At 39.7% G+C, this 21,037-nt stretch overlaps 1 protein-coding gene across 5 annotated transcripts in view; it reads left to right on the plus strand.

Annotated features, from left to right (window-relative positions):
• PPARG (peroxisome proliferator activated receptor gamma) overlaps positions 1–21,037 on the plus strand; it is a 120,257-nt gene that overhangs the window by 25,768 nt on the left and 73,452 nt on the right. For 2 of the 5 annotated variants that reach the window (XM_075939637.1, XM_075939638.1), the window contains exons 2-3: positions 10,834–10,955; positions 14,327–14,455. The exons of 2 other annotated variants lie outside the window; for them this stretch is intronic. In XM_075939637.1, the coding sequence (XP_075795752.1) occupies positions 14,446–14,455 (10 nt within the window). In that variant the 5' untranslated portion in view covers positions 10,834–10,955; positions 14,327–14,445. The remainder of the gene's footprint in view (positions 1–10,833; positions 10,956–14,326; positions 14,456–21,037) is intronic. One more of the 5 variants, XM_075939639.1, reaches the window with a different exon arrangement.

Raw genomic sequence — 21,037 nt, forward strand, 5'->3', positions numbered from 1 at the left:
GAGTAAGTAAAATAAATGAAGCTAAGCACCAAACCTGGGCCCTAAATTCCAAACCTATTTTAGTTTGGATGGTGTAACACTGTACTCTCAGAACTGGGGCCTGACCATGTTACCATTCTGGTGTAGCAAGAATGAGAGCTTTGCTGCTGCTTGGGGTAGATCTAAACAATGGGGTTAAGTCAACCTATATATCATAATTTCAACTACATGAATAATGAGTTGGGGCTGATGTAGCTTAGGTTGACTTACTGTGGTGCCTACACTGCACTAGTTCAATGGAGAAACTCTCACTTCAACTTACTTTTTGCTTCTTGTTCCGGTGGAGTATTGGAGTCAATGGGAGAATGATCTGAGGTTGATTTAGCGTTCTTCACTAAAGCTGCTAAATCAACCCCTGGTGGATCAGTTACTACAGGGTTGACCTCCTGGAAGCCCTTGTGTGCCCTTCCCTGACAGACCAACCTATCTGCTTTGCCAGCAAACTGTTCATAACTCTGCCAACCTAAACCTTGACTTGAAGATAACAAACAGTGAGAGATGTGTCTCTGAATTGTCCAGATTCTCTCACTGTGACATTCACAAAAATGATCAAATTCACTGTTTCCAAACAAATAGAACACACATAAGCCTGTTGGTTTAGCAGAGGACTCACACTCCACTTCAATACACAGCACTAAGGTGATTTTGTAAAAAACAAAACCAAGTTTATTAACAAACAACAGAGATTTATGAGATACTAAGCAAGAATAAAAGAAAGATATGGTTACAAGTAAAACAAAACAAAACATGCATTTTACTAACTGAAATTTTAATTTCAGCACGTTACAATCTCTGTCTAAGCAGATTTCCTACTTATATCTAGTTTCCAGCAGCTCTTGCCTTTCAAGCCAAGAAGGTTTAGTTTTTGTAGGCTCACAGGATGATGTACGCTGTCATCCCCTCAGCTTTGGATAATTAAAAACTCTTGTTTGGTTCTCTTATATTGCTCAACATCCATTTTCTCTGCCACAAGAGTCATAAAGGCTTCCTGGAGTGCAGATTCTGTCCCCTGGCATTATTGTTAAACAGGATTTTCTCTACTTGTTTAGTGTGATGGCTTTGTTTACTTTAGATGTGTTTTAAAATCACATCTCTAAAAATCCTTGCATGCTTTTTAGACTCACAATATTAGTATTCATCTTTAGCCTTTCGTGTCTGGATCTTCAGACATATAGTTTTTAAAATAAATTCTTCAAAACATCACCCGTATATAAAATACACATTTTAAGTACTAAAGTATAAAAACTTGCTTCCAAAGTGTTCCTGTCTTTTCTGTCCATCCCTAATGTAATCTTTCTTTCTGTAGACCCTTACCCCCATTTAAAAGAGCCCTTAAACTAAGCGACAACACCCTCTTTCCCCCCCCAGAAAGCTGGACAAATGAGATTCCCTTTCTTTGCTTCATACTATTTATTGAACTTGTTTTAAGAGAAGCCTCCATCAAAAACAGTACCTTCATAAGATATCCTTTTTATGCTAAATTCTTTAGAAACAAATCTGTTAACATAAACATATGGAGAAATTTCATAAACATTTCTATTGTTATGGAAATCACATAAAATAAATGTTAGTGTCCCTATTTTCTAAAAGCAATGAACTTTGTTATGAACACACTAAGCCTCCTTGAATGATTAATTTAAAATAATGCCTTTGTTTCAATGTGTTAAATATGTAGTAATTTGGAATGATTACTTTATGAAGGCTTAAGACTATATTTAAAATATAAATTCAGATTAGAAATACTGATTAAGGAAATGTAAAACAGAAGAGCTGCATCATGTATTTCATTAACATTGTTTTCAGCAAGACAGCTGACTTACCCTTAGTACAAAGTTTTTGCAAATAAATTTCTAACAGATTTAAGCATATATTGAAAAACCTGTGACTGACATTTTTTTATTTCCAAATTTAGAGTTTTTAATTAGGTACCTTCTGCATGTCTAGTCTTCACAATCTGGCAAGCAGTTTAAAACATGCTTCATTTTGTTTAGAAGAAAGTAGAGAAAAGAGTGGTAGTTTTTTTTTTTTTTTTTTTCCAAGTGTCATTTGCTATATTTGGGTTCAGGTATCTGACTGGAAGAGGGTGAGCAAGGAAGGGGAAAGAAGCAAAGAGGGGGACAGTGGGGAAGAGAGGGACCTATTTAAAGGGGGTAGAGCCTGGGGAGTGGTGGAGTATGAGCAGGGCCAACAGCTAGGGAGCTTGCCTCCACAAGTGACAGCTTCTCCACCATCTGTACGTACTGTATATGTTGAGATAAAGTTTAACCAGTTATACCCTTGCTCTTATTATGCTCCTCATCTTGTTCCTACACTGGACTCCATGGGTATGTCTAAACTACATCCCTTTTTATTTATCCTTTTGATAAAAGGATCCTTTTGATAAAAGGATATAAATCGAAGTTGTAAATGAAGCTGAGATTTGAATTTCCGTACTTCATTTGCATAATGGAGGCCGCAGCTTTTTTTTTCTGAAAAGCCGCTTTTCAAAAAAAAAAAACACAGTCAAGATGGGGATCTTTCAACAGAAATGCCCCGTTTTGAAAGATCCTGTGACTCAAAAAATGAGGGTTACAGGATCTTTTGAAATGGGGCATTTCTGTCGAAAGATCTCAGTCTTGACCGTGGATTTTTTGAGAAAAGCGACTTTTCGAAAAAAAGCCACATCCACCTTTATGCAAACGAAGCATGGGAAATTCAAATCCCGGCTTCATTTACAATTTCAATATGTCTAATTTACATCCCTTTATCGAAAAAGGGATGTAGTTTAGTCAGACCCTATCTGTCACTCTTGGTCAGAGGTCAGCTACCTTACTGCTGAAATGTCTGTTCTTGTGGAATTTCTGTGTGTGAATTGAGTTAATACAATTAGACCAGATATATTGACCTGACTATCCAAAGGACAGGATATTGGGGTTTGGGAGGCAGCATGCTTCTATGCATCCTATTTTGGCTTGAGATCGTTCAGAAAAGTTTAATTGGGAGTTATGCATTTGAAAAGAATGCTGTAAGTGTCCTGTTCTTGACATTTAGCTCTACATTTTAGTATATTGCATTTGTTGTTAGCTAGATGTCTGTTTATGAATTTATTTTTTTCTATAATCTCCATTGTAAATATATTAGAATCTGATAATGGTTCTTTGAGTAAAATTCAGTCTTGTTAGAGTTCATTCATTTGCATTGTGATTTTGATTCAAATGAATTTGAAATTTGCAAACTGTTTTTGTTTAGGTTGGGAATAACTACAGGAACAAAGAGGAAAAAATCTATTTTTGAACTATTTCAGAACAATAACTCATCACGAGTGTAGTAACACATCCCATCAACCACATGATACTTAGCTGTACATAAGCATGCTTGAGGGGTTACAAGAAGTCACAATAAAAAATTTTAAGTTCCTCATATGGTACTTGCTTACCTAGAAAATTAATCCAGTTGTAAAATTACTGAAGCATTACAACATAATTTATTGCGTACTTAGCTATAAGGATTCTGCCAAAATGAGCTGAGAATAAAGAGGAAAATGATTTAAAACTATAGCATTTTAGCTCCTAAGGATTCCAGGCTGTATAGATCACATTCCAATTTACAATTCAGAATTCAAACAATATAAAAGTTATAAATGTACCAAGATTGTGGTAATGGATTTATATTTAATTATTCAGATACATATGGATATGGATATTAATTGTGTTTAATTCTGAAAAATGTTAATATGATTTTTTTCTATATGCAGATTTATCCACTTTCTGGAAAAAACATGAAAATGTGATTAAGCTTTTTAGTGACATAAATATGGATAGCCAGGCATACATATTTATCTTAAATTTTGCTTTATATAAATCCATTTATCATGGCAAATTAAGTTAAAAGATCTTCTATTATGTATCTTGTTGGATGACTTAAAAAAAGAATTTTAATGCCATTTTAAATATAGAAGAAGCAAGTAGATGACAAGAACACATTATGGGGAAAGGAAACTAAAATTGATCCCGTTTCTTTCTCTCCTTTTATTGCTGCTAAAAGTCAGTGTAACAACTCTGTTTAGACCACTATAGTTAATGTTGTATTACCACTTAATTATTAATCCCTAATCCAGTGTTTCCCAATTTTATTTGGCCACCGAACCCTTCTAAATTTGACAGAATTTTGCGAAACCCCTAATAATAGTCTTATATATAGAGCAGAAAAAGTAGATCACAAATAAGTAAGGATAATAATAAACAAATGCTAAATAAGGTCATGAGACCAATATTTAGTTTCATTGTACATAATTAAAAACAAAAATAAGATTTAATGTGTACAAAAAATAAAGCTCAAAAACTAATATGCATTATATTGAGTAGTCACATCATCATCCCCACTCTTTGGCTAAGCTGGCAGTACACAGGGACACTTATCGTGGCAAACACAAATGAAAATTGTTTTCAATAAAATTCATAAATGCTTAAATATTAATTATTATTTTTTAAATAATAAAATGTTATAGTAATGGAATTTTCTCACGGAACCCTTATTTTCACTTCGCGGAAGCCAGGGTTCTGCAGAACACCATTTGGGAAACACTATCCTAATCATATAGGGTGTGTCTGAACTACACCCCTCTGCTGACAGGGGGATGTAGATTAGGCACATCGCTATTGTAAATGAAGTGAGGATTTAAATATTCCACGCTTCATTTGAATAGAAATGGCCACCACTTTTTGCCGCAGCGGCACTTTTCCGGCAGTCTAGATCCCCAGTCTAGATGGGGATCAGTCAACAAGGAAAGCCTTTTCCGACCGATCCTGTAAACCTCGTTGCACGAGGCGTGAGGGATCAGTCAGAAAAGGCTTTCCTTGTCAACCAATCCCCATCTAGACTGCCACTTTTTGCCGGCAAAGTGCCACGCTGGGAAAAAGCAGCTGCCATTTCTATTCAAATTAAGCATGGGATATTTAAATCCCCACTTCATTTGCAATAGCGATGTGCCTAATCTACATCCCTCTGTTGGCAGAGGGGTGTAGTTTAGACACACCCATAGGCTGTGTCTACATTGGCACCTTTTTCCGGAAAAGGGATGCTAATGAGACCAGTCGGAATTGCAAATGCCGCGGGGGATTTAAATATCCCCCACGGCATTTGCATGAACATGGCTGCCGCTTTTTTCCGGCTCGGGGCTTTGCCGGAGAAAAGCGCCAGTCTAGACAGGATCTTGCGGAAAATAAGCCCTTTTCTGGAAGATCCCTTATTCCTACTTTCAAGATCCCTATTCAAGTAGGAATAAGGGATCTTCCGGAAAAGGGCTTATTTTCCGCAAGATCCCGCCTAGACTGGCGCTTTTCTCCGGCAAAGCCCCGAGCCGGAAAAAAGCGGCAGCCATGTTCATGCAAATGCTGCAGGGGGATATTTAAATCCCCCGCGGCATTTGGAATTCCGACTGGTCTCATTACCATCCCTTTTCCTGAAAAAGGTGCCAATGTAGACACAGCCATTCAGTTAGAATTTGATTATAACAACTTTTCACTAGGTTGAAATGTGGCAAATAAAGTCAAAGACAGTAAGTAAATAGTTGGTCTGGTTCTATCTTTAAAGAAAACAGAAGAAACTTAATGTGGACTAGTACTTTTTGGATATTGTCTAAGAAATCTAGGTAAGGAAGAGGCATAGTTCAAGGACTTGGTAATAGAATATGTAGCTTTTTATCACAAGGCCAGTTGCAGCATTAGAGAGTTCTCTGAAGAAAATGGACATGGTAACTGAATTGTTCTGCAGAGTTTTTCTATTCAAGGTAGGGTTGAGGGACATTTCAGTGTCTCTACAATATTTATATACACAGTAAAAAGAGCCATTGGAATATATTTTATGCAGATATGCTAATTCTCCTGAATTAATTGTGAGAGATGCAATTTTGAAGTAAAATTAAGCCTGACTCACGATATTGCGATAGAACAAAATGTGACTGACTTTATGACTGAAAATAAAAATTCTGACATTTGAGAGTTAGATCATGAGATCTACTTTGAAATCACAGTCAGCCCTGAAGTCCTGGCCCTTGCAAGGAGAGTTTCCTGCTGTCAGCCAGCTTTGGGTGTCAGGGCTTGACAGCAGGAGCCCCAGCCTCCTGGGGATGACATCTAAGCCCTTCTTCACAGGGTCCCATGAGGGAGGCCCCCTCTGAGTCCTGTGTGGCTCCTGCTGTCAGCCCTGCTGTCAGCCACATGTGTAATGTGAGAGCACTTTAAAGGCTCAGGAATGGATATAAAGAGAACCCACATCTCATTTTTTAAAAATCCTCTTGATTTTTAAGCCAATCTCATGATTTTGGTGGGTCTGACTAATGACAAGGATTAGCAACACTGTTCAGATTCAGACTCATGCAGGTTCTTTAATTGCTGATAAAATAAAAGGAATTTACAAAATATGTAAAATGCATGACACACATTGTCCAAAGGACATTCTGAGCTTGCAACTGTTAGTACACTGTCCCATTCTTCTAGATATTAAAATTCCACATTTTCCATTGTGCTGAAAATTGACATCACTGTGACTCCAGAAGGGCAAAAGCCCGTTGTCAAAGAATATTAACCAGTTTCTTTCATTGTTTAACAGAGCTGATTAAGCATTCCCTGTGAAAGATAAAACTTCTGTTGACTTCAGTGGGAAGTTTTCCCTGGATAGGGAATCAGGATTGCAAATAGTTAATATTGAAAAACATGAAATGCGATCTTCCAAAAACTGAACTCCATTTTTATGTCTATAAATTGGGGTGCAATCCAATAAGCAAAAGACTGAAGGTACAAAAACAGGAGCTGTTTATAACCAGGCTGACAGTTTCTTTTAAAATTCTTCTGATCTATTTCCTGACCAAATGGTGTTCATGGAAAATGCTGGAGTGACATGCAAACTAAGGTGGAAAGAAAAGGGGAAAGTCAGCTGTGCCAATAAGAACCTCAGTCCCTGCCAGCAAGTCATAATGTTCTTGTCCTCATAGGCAAAGGCAAGGCACTATACACATAAGATTTTGCTGATGAAAAACTAGATATATTGGCTTCAGAATGAAAGAATTGGGAAAATCAAGGCAAGTCCCAAAGAGAAATAGTTCAGGGTGGGGAAAGGGGAAGCAGAGGGAGCAGCAGGGTTTTTATTGCCATAGAAAAAGGAAAAATGCAAGAGAAAATGAAGTAAAATGAAAAGTACTCCTTTTTATTTGAATATGAATGAATTTTCAGCAAGCTTGGAACATAGCAAGATTTATTGCTATATAATACTATAAATGTGTAGATTTGTAGCATGGTAAGGATTGTGCAGTATTGTATATTGAAATATTAATCCTGTGTCTCCTGTCTGAGGTTTTCCTTGTTGTATGTGCACTCAACACGCACAGAAATATCATCCCTTAGAAGAGAGGAGAGATGAAATGACACACACAAGTGTCACATTTTTATTAAATCAGTTTAGTAAAGATAACCAAAGGAAAAACTTTTTTTTTTAATAGGAAATGTGAACAGATTTGCAAGTATCTAGCTAAATTCTGTACTGTTCTCAAAGAACCAAATCCTAAGTCTCTAAAAAAAATACCATGAAAGGGGAATTTGCTTGTGTAAACTTCACGGAGGTTTGAGTAACACCACACTTAAAATGACCTCAAATAACTGCAGGGTTTGTCACTTCTCCACGGGGATTTTTGTTGTTGTTTTATACTTGAAATATAAAGGTCTTGCTCTCACCTCAGTTAAGGTGCATCTTGCTGCAATTTCTGCCTTCCATCCACCGATCTAAGGGTGTTCAGTCATCTCACACCATCTCATGAACTGCTTTTTTAAGGGCCTGGAAAGGTTATTCCTGCAGTCTCTGGCCCCTCTTCCTCAGTGAGGGTATGTCTACACTACCACCCTAGTTCGAACTAGGGTGGTTAATATAGGCAACCGGAGTTGCAAATGAAGCCTGGGATTTGAATTTCCTGGGCTTCATTTGCATGTTGCCGGGTGCCGCCATTTTTAAATGTCCGCTAGTTCGGACTCCGTGCCCACGGCTACACGCAGCACGAACTAGGTAGTTTGGATTATGCTTCCTATTCCGAACTACCGGTACACCTCCACAAGCTCTTCTAAATTGCTCCATGTTGCGCTGCCGATTTGAAATGCCACTTGGAGTCCGGAGTCAGATGGGGACTCCCCATCTGATCCCGGGCTCCGCATGGTGTTTCCCCCAGAACTCGCGAGCAGCTGGGGAATCCCCAGCTGATTCCAGGCTCCATGTGGTACTGCCCCTTTGAAATGCCGAGGCAGCATTTCAAAGGGGTAGTGCCGCACAGCAGAGGATCAGCTATGTGGTGCTGCCGCTTTGCAGTACCACAACTTCCCCCCTTATCCCTTATTTGATAGAGGCAGCGGGCGGGGGGGGAGGAGGAGGAGAGACTAATCAACTAGTCATCTGACTATCCGATAAGCATTTACTTATTGGATAGTTGACTAGTCCTTAACATCTTTAGTAAGGAGGGGCCTCATGTTCTACCTGGACAGAACAAAGCCCTTCCGTAAGCCCACACAGGTGTTCGTGGCCTATGTGAATAGAATGAAAGGCCATCTGGGATGATCTCAGAGAATATCCAGATGAATCACTGCCTGCATCAGCACGTGCTATGCTCTGTAGAGCATTCTGGCCCCAGACTTGGTCAAAGCTCATTCGACCAGAACCCACGCCTCCTTCACTACCTTTTTAGCAAATGTCCCCAGGCAAGACATGTGTCGTGCTGCAACATAGTCTTCAGTGCACACCTTCGCAGCCCACTATTCATTTATACATTATGTTAGGAATGATGCAGCATTCGGTTGAGCTGTGTTGTAATTTGCATGTTGTTGAGACTCTTACCTACTGCCACAGATACTTCTTGAAGTCACCTATGTTGAATGGACATGAGTAAACTCTTGAAGAAGAAAAGATAGTTACCTGTTTTTGTAACTGGCGTTCTTCAAAATGTTTTGCTCATACCTATTCAACTTCCCACCTTCCTTCCCCTCTGTCCGAGTTTCCCAGCAAGAAGGAAGTGAGGAAGGAGAGGCCAGGGAGTACCCTATATAGCATGGCATGTGCACGCCGCTCCAGGGTACTATGAGTATTGCTGAGGAAAAATCTTCCAGCACTAGTGCATGTAGCAAGCACGTGCATCTATATTGAATGGACATGAGCAACTCATCTCAAAGAACACCTGTTACGGAAACAGGATGTTTACTAGAATGCAGGAGCAGAGTGGATACCAAGGAGGAATCATATGGTTACTAGATGGAGAGTATTTAATGACCTTGCAGATCTAATTAGATGCTGACATGGTTGACCACTAAGTGACAATACATCTCCCTGCAATTTCAGTCCGTTCTTTATTACCCATTTCTGTTGCATAGGTTGGGTCTGTTCTCGGGCTTCTGGGTAACCTTTGTTCCATAGTTACTATACTTCTGTTCTGTGTTTTCTGTTCTATAGTTACTATAGTTTCCTGGAGTTGTCTGAAATGCACTACAGGAAACCTTTGCAGAAAATGAAGTAGAAAATTCCTAGCCATAATTTTACTATTTCTATAAAGGGCAAGAGATAAAGCGAGTAAAAAAAAAAAAAAAAAAAAGTGAAAAATTGGCTCAAATGAATTCCTGTGAGCAAAACAAAAAGTTGTAAATTCAACATAAGAAAATACATTTACTATAAAACCCAAACTGTTAGTATTCACTAATACCCAGGTTTTGAAAAAGCTAAGTTATTATTATTCTTAGATGCTTTGTTAATCTTCACTTCTAAATTTTCCTAAGAACAGTTTCAATATATTTTTCTTTTGGGATGAAATATAAAGTTCAATACATGTTATCGTGTACATTATATTGCATCCCAAAAGAAGCAGAAACAGAGGAAGTTATTCTTGTTCTGGAATTCAATAAAATATTCAGAAGTGGCACTATATGAATTAACTTCATGTTAGTGCACAAATCATAAGTCATTGACACCTTAGATATTTCATCCTATGTTGCATAATACTCAATTTTCAATCTCAATAGCAAGCTACCATATATTATCCTGATCTGGAATTGTCTGCACAGGCATTCTGAAGTCACTTCAAAGTGAATATGACTTTTTTGTTAACATGTATGTGAGGATGGTGTTTAGAAGTTTAGAATGAAATTAATATATGCCCACTGAATACGTAAGAGTAAAAGAATAATTATACTGGGAAGAATACTAATCAAAGCACTTCATTTAGACATTAAGAAATGCTAACTTGTTTGTGCATGTAGACTTTTTTTTTCAAAACTACAGTAGTATGAAAAGAGGTTGGTTTATCACTGAGAAGTGTTTAGACAGGTTAGACTTTTTAGGTTTGTTCACATGAAAAAGCAGTTTAGTTATTGAAAGAAAAATAAAAGGGTAAATTTTGTTTTTAAAGTATGTCAGACTATAGCTGCACAAAGACTCTTAGCTTTATTAATATATTATTTTAGAATGATGAATACCTGAATTGCACTTTTAGGTACAGGTACTATGGGGAAAAATGTTGTAAACAGTGGCTGACATTCGAAAATGTTGCACATATGTAAATGAGTTCAGAATTTGGCTGTCTGTGAAAATTTAATTTATGAAGCATTAACCGAACTGTATAAATGAACACAGAATATAAATTAAAGATGCATTGATTGTGTCCAAAATAGAAGAACTAAAATGTATTCACATTTGGATATGTGGGATTTGCCCATCACTTCCCATAATAGAGTAGAGACTAGTTCTGCCCTAACGTCCTCCAGATATAAGTTTTGTGTCTCCTCTAACTTTCAGGGTGCACCACCAAGCCCAGTTCCTTTGAAGTGCGGCTTTGTTGGAAGCTCTGTGATTAGAGAAACCTGAGGCTGTGGCTGCCAGTCGGCCTGCTTTAAATTGCAGGTGGTACTCTAGCTGAGGTGAGGACTTTGTAAAAAGTAATGCAGTAGATAAATGTACTTTTGGATTTTTGGAAAAGGAGAATAATACATGTTTACCCACTTCATCACTATGTCCCTCCAACTTCCTACTCTTATTGTGCTTATCAAAATAGGTGGACTCTTCAGTTCTTCAAGTAAATATTTCATTTTTGAAAATTAGGTAATGAAACTAATTCATTTTACTATGACAAAAGCTCTTCTAATAACTTAAAACATATTCTGACTGCCAGGAAAAACTTTAAAAGTGGGCTTAAATGCAAGGAATGAGTTAACTCGTGTTGCAGTTGTTCTTTCTCCTGTGGGAGTATTCAGTGTTTGATCATGGCAGAGAACTACGTATTAGTGATTTACCCTCTTAAAGTCATATTCCTGGTTAGCTCATTTATTGGAAATATTACTTAAGATGCCTGTCCTATGAGTTTTAAGAACCTATTATTTGATAAAGTATCTGTTTGAGAATAATAAGATTCCTTGATTCTTACAAAAGGCCTTTTGACGCTTTAAAAGGTGAAGGGTTTAGATAATATACTGAGGACAATCTAGGCAAAAAGTAAGCAGAGATGGAAAACTGACTACATTGAAATGACTTGACATTGGGGCAAAGATTTCCTCAAAAGATTATTCCCTGCATTAAAGAAAACCTTTATGTTCACTATTAAGTGATTTACTATGAAAGATAACTTACTGTAGTTATTTACAGTTGATGGAGTAACAAGGGGGCAGGTAGGTGATCTGGGGCCAGATGATTCAAAAGGAGGACCCAGGACTCTCGGCTGCTGCTGCAGCAGCAGGGATGGCTGAAGCCCTGGGCCCTTTAAAATTCTGCCAGAGCAGCGCATGCAAGGCGGCAGTGAGAGCTGCTCCAGCCCTGCCCCTTCCACGTGAGACTCCAATTCTTCCAGGAGTGCAGAGGGGCCCAGCAGATCTGTCGACCCTCCTGCTTAGATAACTTTTATAATATGAAACATTCAAACCTGTTAGTATAAAACATTCAGATTTAGGAGAATCAAATTAAAAACAACTTGTAAAGTTGTATAATGTAAATTAACATTGAAATCATATATCTTCTTAGAGTTCACCCATACAGAGATCATTGCCAGATCAGGGGCTTAGTTGATAATGAGTAATCATCATTTTTACAGAACAAAGGCTCATGATTTAATTTATTAAAAGACACTGAGAGTATGTTATAATTTCACTTAAATAAACAAGGAATTGTAGGATTGCAAACAAGTATGTGGTACAGAGGCTTGGCCACTGTTCATATCATAATAAGTCATGGGTTGGCCTGTATACAAACTTACTGGATATGTCACATACAATTTTTTCATAGACTGTAATGGTATTGTATTTCGGGTGAATGTAGTGTAGGAGGTTAAACAGATTAACTTCAAAGTTGTGAACCTGTTTTAAAAAAGGATTTTTCAAAAATGTAGAGATTATGGTTTTAGTTCAATGTCGTCATCTTATTGGATACTCGAAATGGACAGAATTGCATAAAAAAGTGTGATTCTTCTTTGAGTGACATCCTTATGGTTGCTCCACTTTAGGTGTTGGTGCATCCTCGGGTCAGTGATTGAAGGTTTTTGGTAGCAATGCTTGTTCATGTCATGCATGCACAGCAGCCATCTCATAGTGCTGCTGGTGCTCATCTAGCATGTGCACAGTGTGACCCCTCTCAGTTCCTTCTCTGTCATCTTCAGCAGCAGATAGAGCCTCTAGACCAGCGGTCTTGAACTCCTGGCCCATGGGCCATTCCCAGCTGGAGCAGCTGCACAATCTGGCCTGAGAGTCCTGGTGGGCTCAGAGGTGGAAGAGGGGTGTCAGTTCCCATTTCTCAAGCCCCATCTATTCCTGCCATTGCCTCGCCCTCTCCTACTCATGGCACCCCATTCCCAAGGACATGGCTTCAGGGATTACCGGGGAGGCCTGATGTGGTGAGGCAACAGTGATTGGGCCACACACACACTCCCCACAGTGGCAGGAACCACAGGGAAGCAGAGCACAATGGAACAAGTATACCCACCAAATGTACTCTGCTTCCCCACGACTCCTGCCACCATAGAGAGTATGGGGGCCCAACTACTGCTGCCACCCCACACCAGTCCTGCCAGCAATTCCCAAGTCCACGTTGTTGGGGGATAGAATGCCATGGGGGGAGAGGGCAGAGCTGTAGTAAGAAGAGGCAAGGCTTAGGGAATGAGAATGAACAGGCTCCCCCCTCTCCTGGCCAGATTGCACAACTGCTCCACCTGAGAATGGCCTATGGGCTGCGAGTTTGAGAAGAAAGGAATAGATGGAAGTTTATTACTCTCCTCACTTCTACTCCTAACTCTTCAGTTCTTCTACAGCTAAAGTTACACCACCACCTTCAACCAGGTCCCACTCCATATCAAGAGAAGGGATTTTACTCCAACTACTTCCTGTAAGAAGGTTCATAGGTTGTTCCCCCTTCCTCTATGGGCTCACCAGACTCTGGTGGCCAATCATCTGTCCATTCAGTTTGCCTAGTTCCCCTGACACAGTTGCTGTCAGGTGCACTTTGGTCCACACAGTTGTTACCCTTTATTCTCCCTCCTTTGGAGGTTCTCTGGGGAAGGGGGGGGAATACTCTCTCACGCCCTCTCTCACAGGTCCCAGCCCAGAGTCCTAAGGACCAGTACCATCACAGTCTGGGCCATCTGGTGGGGCTCCTGCCGAAACACACCAGCCCATGGGCTATAAGCAGTGAGTCCTGCCCTGGGCTACTTCCTACCCCTGCACATCTTACTCAGGCATTCTTGGCTTGTTCCTCTGCCCTGCATGCCTCCTTCCTTGCTGCCTCCCCCGACGCTCTTCTTTCCCTCTTTTTTTATATCACCCGCCATCGTGCTCACGCTCCCAGCCCTCCCCTCTGACGTCCTTCCTCTTCCTCGTCCCCCGCCCCCACCTCCGCTGTGCCTACGCGCCCTCCCCCAACCATTGTGTCAGGATGCCCTTCCACCTCCCCGCTCCTCAATGGTGTCGTGGTGCAGCTGGGCCGCGGCGTGAGAACAAGTGGCGCAGGCGGATGGCCGTGCACCAGGTTCCCTGTGTAACACGGGGATCGGAGCCGTTTGAGTGCAGGGCGGGCTTGTGCCATCAGAGCGGGGTATAGCCGGCCCGTCACATTTCCTCATTCAGAAAAAAAAATGGGGAAGGGAGTTGAGACCTATCATAGATCTCAGAAAACTCAACAAATTGGTATGTAACCACAAGTTCAAGATCGTCACTCTCATTATGATTATACACTTTCTGGATAAGGGAAACTGGTTTTGAGCTCTCAACCTTCAAGATGCATATATTCATTTCACAATTCATCCTACCAACAGATGTTTCCTCAGATTGATGTGGCTGCAGAACACTATCAACACTGAGTGCTTCCATTTGGTTTGCCCACTGTTTCGTGAGTCTTCTAAAAAATGCTTGGAGTAGTAGCTGCATTTCCCTGATGACAACGGGTAATAATATTCTCCTACCTAAACAATTGCCTAATCAAGGACACCATGCACCATGAAATGGTAACTATGGTGTGCATGTCCATAGATTTCTTTCAAAGCCTGGTCTCCAAATCAACACAGAAAAATGAACTTTAGAACCCACATACAGTCTGGAGTTCATATGAGTGCTCCTGGACTTCACATAAACCAAGGCAATATTGCCTCAACACCAATTCACCATGCTGACGATACTCATATCTGCAATCTCTCACAGCCCCCAAACCACGGTGAATACTTTCCTCAAAATCTTAGGTCACATGGCAGTCACAAGCTATACAGTAAAATATGCAAGGCTACATATGTGCTGCCTTCAAGGCTGGCTCACAACATTGTATACACCTGCCCACAACAACCTGAGTGGATGGGTCACGCTTCCACCAAAGTACTTACCTCCCTACATTGTTGGACACAAGCCCAGAACTTGTTTGCAGGTGTCACTTTTCAACAAGCTCGTCCATCATTGATTATCACCACAGACACACCCCTCATAGGTTGGCATGCACAGTAAGGTTGCCACACTGTTCAAGACAAATGGTCCCTAGCAGAATCCCACCTATAAATCAATCTCCTGAAGCGCTGGTTGGTACACAATGCTTGCCACCACTTCCTACCACTAATATAAAACAAGACCATATGCATTCTCACTGACAATGTGGCATGCATGTTTTATATCAACTGGCAAGGAAGAGTTCAATCTCACTTCTTGTGCACTGAAGCTCTCAAACTATGGAATTGGTGCATCTGCAACAACATAACCCTGACCTTATCCTACCTACCAGGCTGCCAAAACAACACAGAGGATACCCTCAGTCACCATTTCTCAAAACAACACAAGTGGGATATAAACCCCACCATACTTAGGGTAATAGTCTGCAAATGGGGCTACCTCATTGCATCACTAATGAACCGTGAATGCCCATGCTTCTGCTCTAGAGTGGGTCTTGAACCAGGATCACTGGGAGATGCCATCCTCATTACGTGGAGCACATCACTTCTGTATGCATTCCCACCCATGCTTCTATGTCATACACAGGATACACAGAAACCAGGCATACTTTATTCTCATCATCCCATCATAGCCCAGACAGACCTGTTTTCCTTACCTTCTTCACCTATAGTATGCAATCCTCACTCGCTGCCCTTTCAACCGGATCTCCTCTCACTGCACCAAAGCCACATGCTACACCTAAAGCTGGGGACTCTCTGGCTCAAAGCATGGCTCCTTCATGGTTCCAACATGGAAAAGAAACCTGCACAGAATAAAACATGTATTACTAAAAAGCTATCCCAAAACCAAAAATACTTACCCAGACAAGTGGAAAGGATTCTCTCTGGTGCCAACAAAAAACAACTGTCTCCTATCAGGGCACCCTATCTGCAAAATTAGATAACTTACTGGATATGAAAGAATCAGGACTAGCCATGAGCTCCCTTAAAGTCCACCTTGTAGCCATCACAACCTCCACAATCCAGAGGACAGTTACCCATCTTTACTCACCCTACTATGAGACACTTCCACATGTTACAAAACCTCCATTTGAACCCTTGGCCATCAGCTTCTTTCTCTACCTGTCATAGTTCTGATAGGACTCACGTCAACCAGACATGTTGGAGAAATAGGAGCCCTCGTGGCAGAACCCTCCAACGCTGTGTTCACAAAAGATAAAAGTATGCTACAGCCACATCCCAAATTTTGGCCCAAGGTAGCCACCGCTTTCCACGTCAATGAACCCATACATTTACCTGTATTTTATCCTGAACCATACAAGGACATGCTCAAAGTGACCCTCATCTTCTATCTCAACAGGACCAAGCCATTCTGCAAATTGACAAGACTGTTTCCATAGCAGAACTGTCCAAAGGTTCTGTGATTTCTACCCAATAGCTCTCCACATGGATCTTTATCTGCATATACACTTGCTACACAATACAATACAAACATCTCCCTAAAGGAGTCACAGCCTACTCTACTTGAGCTATGGCAGCTTTGACAGCATTCCTAAAAAAATGTCCCACTAATAGACATATGCAGGGCCACAACCTGGACATTGGAGCACATCTTCGCAAAACATTATGCTATCATAGGAGACTCTATCTTTACTACAACCAGTGGCCACATTGCGCTTTCCTCCACAACCAATGCAGAACTCCAAAGCCCTACCTTCCTTCCAGGGACACTGTTCTACAGACACCTAAAGGGACATCATTCAAAGAAGAAGAAAAAGAAGTTTCTCACCTTGTGCAGCCATGATGGTTCTTCGAGATGTGTGTTCTTGTTTGTGCTCCTCTACACATTATCTTCTCTACTTTGCAGTTGACCCACTGAACTCTTGGGTAGAGAAGGAATGGAGGGGATCACGTTGTGCCTATGCATATGGGCACCCAACGGCACCACAAGACCGTTACTTTGCATGTGGGACGCAACTGAGCACTGCTTTCAAAAGTCTCCAATCACTGTTATGAGAACATATCAGCACCTAAAGTGGAGCACAAATAGGCACACATATCTTGAAGAACCATCATTACTGCACAAAATGAGTAACTTCTTTATTCGTGGGGGAATCTAATTTCTTACCTATATTCAAAAAATACCTGTAGTTTAGCAATAAGCCCATAATGCAGGAAAGCATCTCTGTCCAGGAAGGGCACTTAAACATGTGCTTAGTTTTAAGCATTTGTTTAAATTCCATTGAAATCAGTGGACCTTAACCATATACTTCAAAGTTAAGCATGTGATTAAGTGCATTTCTCTAAATGCTTTCTCAAAATGCTCAATGCAATTCACACCGAAGCCAAAAGTCTTTCTAATAACTTGAGCAGTATTTGATTAGTCCCTAAACCCTTGCTAGTAATTAGTAATGTTTAGATATGCATATGAAATTTCTGTTTACAGATATTAAATGCATGCAATTTACTAGATATTATAAACCTGATTTATAATGTACATCATATGTTTTGCATTCTATGATGATATGTACGTTTCACCATAAACTTGATTAATCCCAGTAATATTCTCATTTGATAATCATATAAAATCTCAAAACAAACTTAAGTCATAGGACAAAGATATTAAAGGGACACCGGTCAAGTTCCCCCAAAAGGTAGATGTTATTAAAGATAACTAGTACAAAACCTAAGCTCAATAGGGGAAAAAAATCAGCTGAATCACTTTGGGGGGAAAAATATTCCTCCTGAGTGTTTGCAATACATTGCCGCTCTTTTAGAGGTCAGAAACTGATGGTAAAATCATCCGTTAAAAACTGACTACAATAAAAGTGATATGGATTGTCTGTTTTCATTGCTCAAGCCAAGAGAAAACCAAAAAAGTCAACGTGTAGTATAATAGTAAAAAGTAAATTAAGGTACGTCTACACTACAGCGTTATTTCAAAATATCTAATTTCGAAATAGTTATTTGGCATTTCGAAATAGCATTTGGCTATTTCGTAATAGTGTGTCCACACTGAGTGGATGCTGAATTGCATTTAAGGCTGGCCTGAACCAGGTTCAGCAGGGCATCAGGCCAGGAGTTACTTTGTGTGGCTGCTGCCTGAGGCTTTCTGAGGCCTGTGCTTAAAGGGACCCCCTCCTCCCCCAGGCTTTATTCCAGAGTATCACGCCAGTCTAGGCGCTTTTTTTCCGGCTTTTCCCCAAGCCGGAAAAAAAGCGGCGGACATGTTTATTTAAATCTGCAGGGGATATTTAAATCCCCCGCGGATTTCCCTATGCTGACTTACCTGATTTGCATCCCTTTTCCGGAATTTGTGGCCAGTCTAGACGTAGCCTTAGTGTTTTATGTCTCACTTGTAGTAATTTGAAGTATTGGGCCCAATCCTGCTTCTACTGATGTAAGTTTTGCAGTGCCTGCAATGGAACCAAGATATGGTCTGTGTTTTGTATCATGGCAAGGACATTTTATTTTTAAAACCACCTGATTTTAAAAGTTATATTGGCCTTTTTATAACAAAACCAAATGGACTTCCTCTGATTTATTCCAGTTCTTTAGGAAACAGGAAAGGATATTTTTTAAAGTATTCCCGTTAGTCACCTCATTTGACATTATAAAAATCCCAAAACAAAGCATTTCGAAGTTGTTCCTATTCTCAAATATTAGGTCATTCAATAGGAAAGAAATTGAAGCAAGAATTCAATATTTAGTGTAAATTTAAGACATATTAATTTTTCCATTATATGGATATCCTAGCAAAACCTTTACTAGACTTGTGAGAAATATAAATAATGCTAGTTACAAAATTTGTGTTGAGTCTTTGGGACAAGTGCAATTCTGAGAATTGTATCTCATAAAATAATGTCTATGTATCTAGACCACAAAGATTTACAATGTAATATTCAGTGCAATATGTTGGTATATTTTAAAGTCAGAAACTCATTGCAGTCTTATTAGACCGCTTGTGTCCAAAAGGAGGCCTACTCCTACATTAGTAGCTTGGCACAGTTAGCTATTGCTCCTCGCCAAAGACAGAGCAAAAATCACCAATAAGAAGCCAACGTTTCTTGATTACAAAACTGTCCATGATTCATTACCAACCTATCTGTATCTTTTTTAATAATGATTCATAGAGAGTAACACCTAAATTGTACATCATATGATATAATTTCAGTATCGCTGAATACACCTTAGATGGTATAATGAAGAAGGGTGGATTTTTAATAGTTTTTATTTTTGTTTGATAAACTGAATTAAGTCCCTCAAAAGCAAAATAATTCAGTTTTTTTGCTCTGATCACACAGAATTAGGCACTTTAGGAATATCTATACACATTCTTTGACACTCATGATTATTCTTGTTTTTAGATACAGAAGTTCCATATTGTTTATGATAAAACAATAATAGAATGCATCTTATTATACTGATTCTGCATTTTTATTTTCTTTATAACATAGTGAATTAACAATTATTTTCGTTTGTAGAGCAAAAGAGTTTCTAGGCCTTATTTGAGTGAAGAGCACTGGAAGAAAATCTTAATAGAGTTTGTTTTGGTTTCAATTTATAACACTGTTCACACAGAACAAAACAGGGCTGCCCACAACAGAAAACACTGACACTGTTCAGTCTTTCTGTTCAGGTAGCTACAAGGACAATTTGAATAGGTTGGGGAGCTCCTCTCCACAGACCTAACATCTGAGTCATTGGTGAGATAACACAGTAAGGGTGTGTCTAGACTGGCAAGATTTTGCGCAAAAACTTGCCAGCTGTCTACACTGGCCGCTTGAATTTGTGCAAGAGCACTGATGTTCTAATGTAAGAATTCAGTGCTTCTTGCGCAAATATTTTGACGCTCCCGCTCAGGGATAAGCCCTCTTGTGCAAGAATACTTGGGTAAGAGGGCCAGTGTAGACAGGCACCTTAATTTTTTGCGCAAGAAAGCCCGATGGCTAAAATGGCCATCGGAGCTTTCTTGCCCAAAAGCACATCTAGATTGGCACGGATGCTTTTGTGCAAAAGCACTTTTTGCGCAAAAGCATCCATGCCAATCTAGACGCTCTTTTGCGGAAATACTTTTAACGGAAAAACTTTTCCATTAAAAGTATTTCCGCAAAATCATGCCAGTCTAGACACAGCCTAAGATAATACATTATTTGTACCTCTTGATACCCTTCCAAATTTATGAATAATACAGGTTGAATCTCTCTAGTCCAGCACCTTCAGGACCTGACTGGTTCTGAACCAGAGAATCTGCCGAACTATAGGAGGTCAATATTGTCTTGCATCATTACCAGCGATTCCACTGCTTACTGTGCTCTTAGAAGACATTTAGAGGCAAATTAGAGCTAAATAACAGCACAGAACACTGAGAGCCAGGAGTGGTGGCTGTAAACAATCTTGATGGGACTGCAGAAAGCTAGGTCACATTCATGATAAATGGACATCTGGCTAACTAAAATCATGCCACACCAGAGAGTACTGGACTAGAGAGATTGAACCTGTAGTACAACACTGTAATTTCCATTGCAATCAGCCTTCTAGTGTTAGGAGCAGGATACATCATCTTCAGCCTTGAAGCAGTTTCTTCTAAAACTTGCATTAGAGTGATGTTCTTACAGTTATAATAACACTAATTTTAAAACTATGTAGTAATTATGCCAGGTACATCAAGCTGTTTGCAGTATATGAATCAATATTTCTTCTACAATCATCTTCCATTTTCCAGCCTTCTTGGCTTCTAATACCTCTTTTTTATCCATATCCTTGTAAGTAATACTCCTTCATAACCTATATAATGAAATAGACTTGAGGTCCCAGTAATCTACTCTGTTTCAGAATACAACAAAATTGATTACATAAAATATCTGAAATAGAATTCTACTGCATAACTCTATAGGCATATTTGGGGCTGTTTTTCATTCACACTGTATCTGATTTATACTGATAGAGGGGTGTAAAACCAGCTTTTGTGTAAATGAGAATCCTGCCCATTCTTCACTGGGCCTTTACAAACAGAAGATAGACAATACATTTTAATTTAAGCATCTATATTTTTCCAGAACAAGCTTCTTCCATCAGTTCAATCCTCTCTTGCAC

The sequence above is a fragment of the Pelodiscus sinensis genome, chromosome 11 (genome assembly GCF_049634645.1).
Source record: "Pelodiscus sinensis isolate JC-2024 chromosome 11, ASM4963464v1, whole genome shotgun sequence".
Classification (NCBI taxonomy): domain Eukaryota; kingdom Metazoa; phylum Chordata; order Testudines; family Trionychidae; genus Pelodiscus; species Pelodiscus sinensis.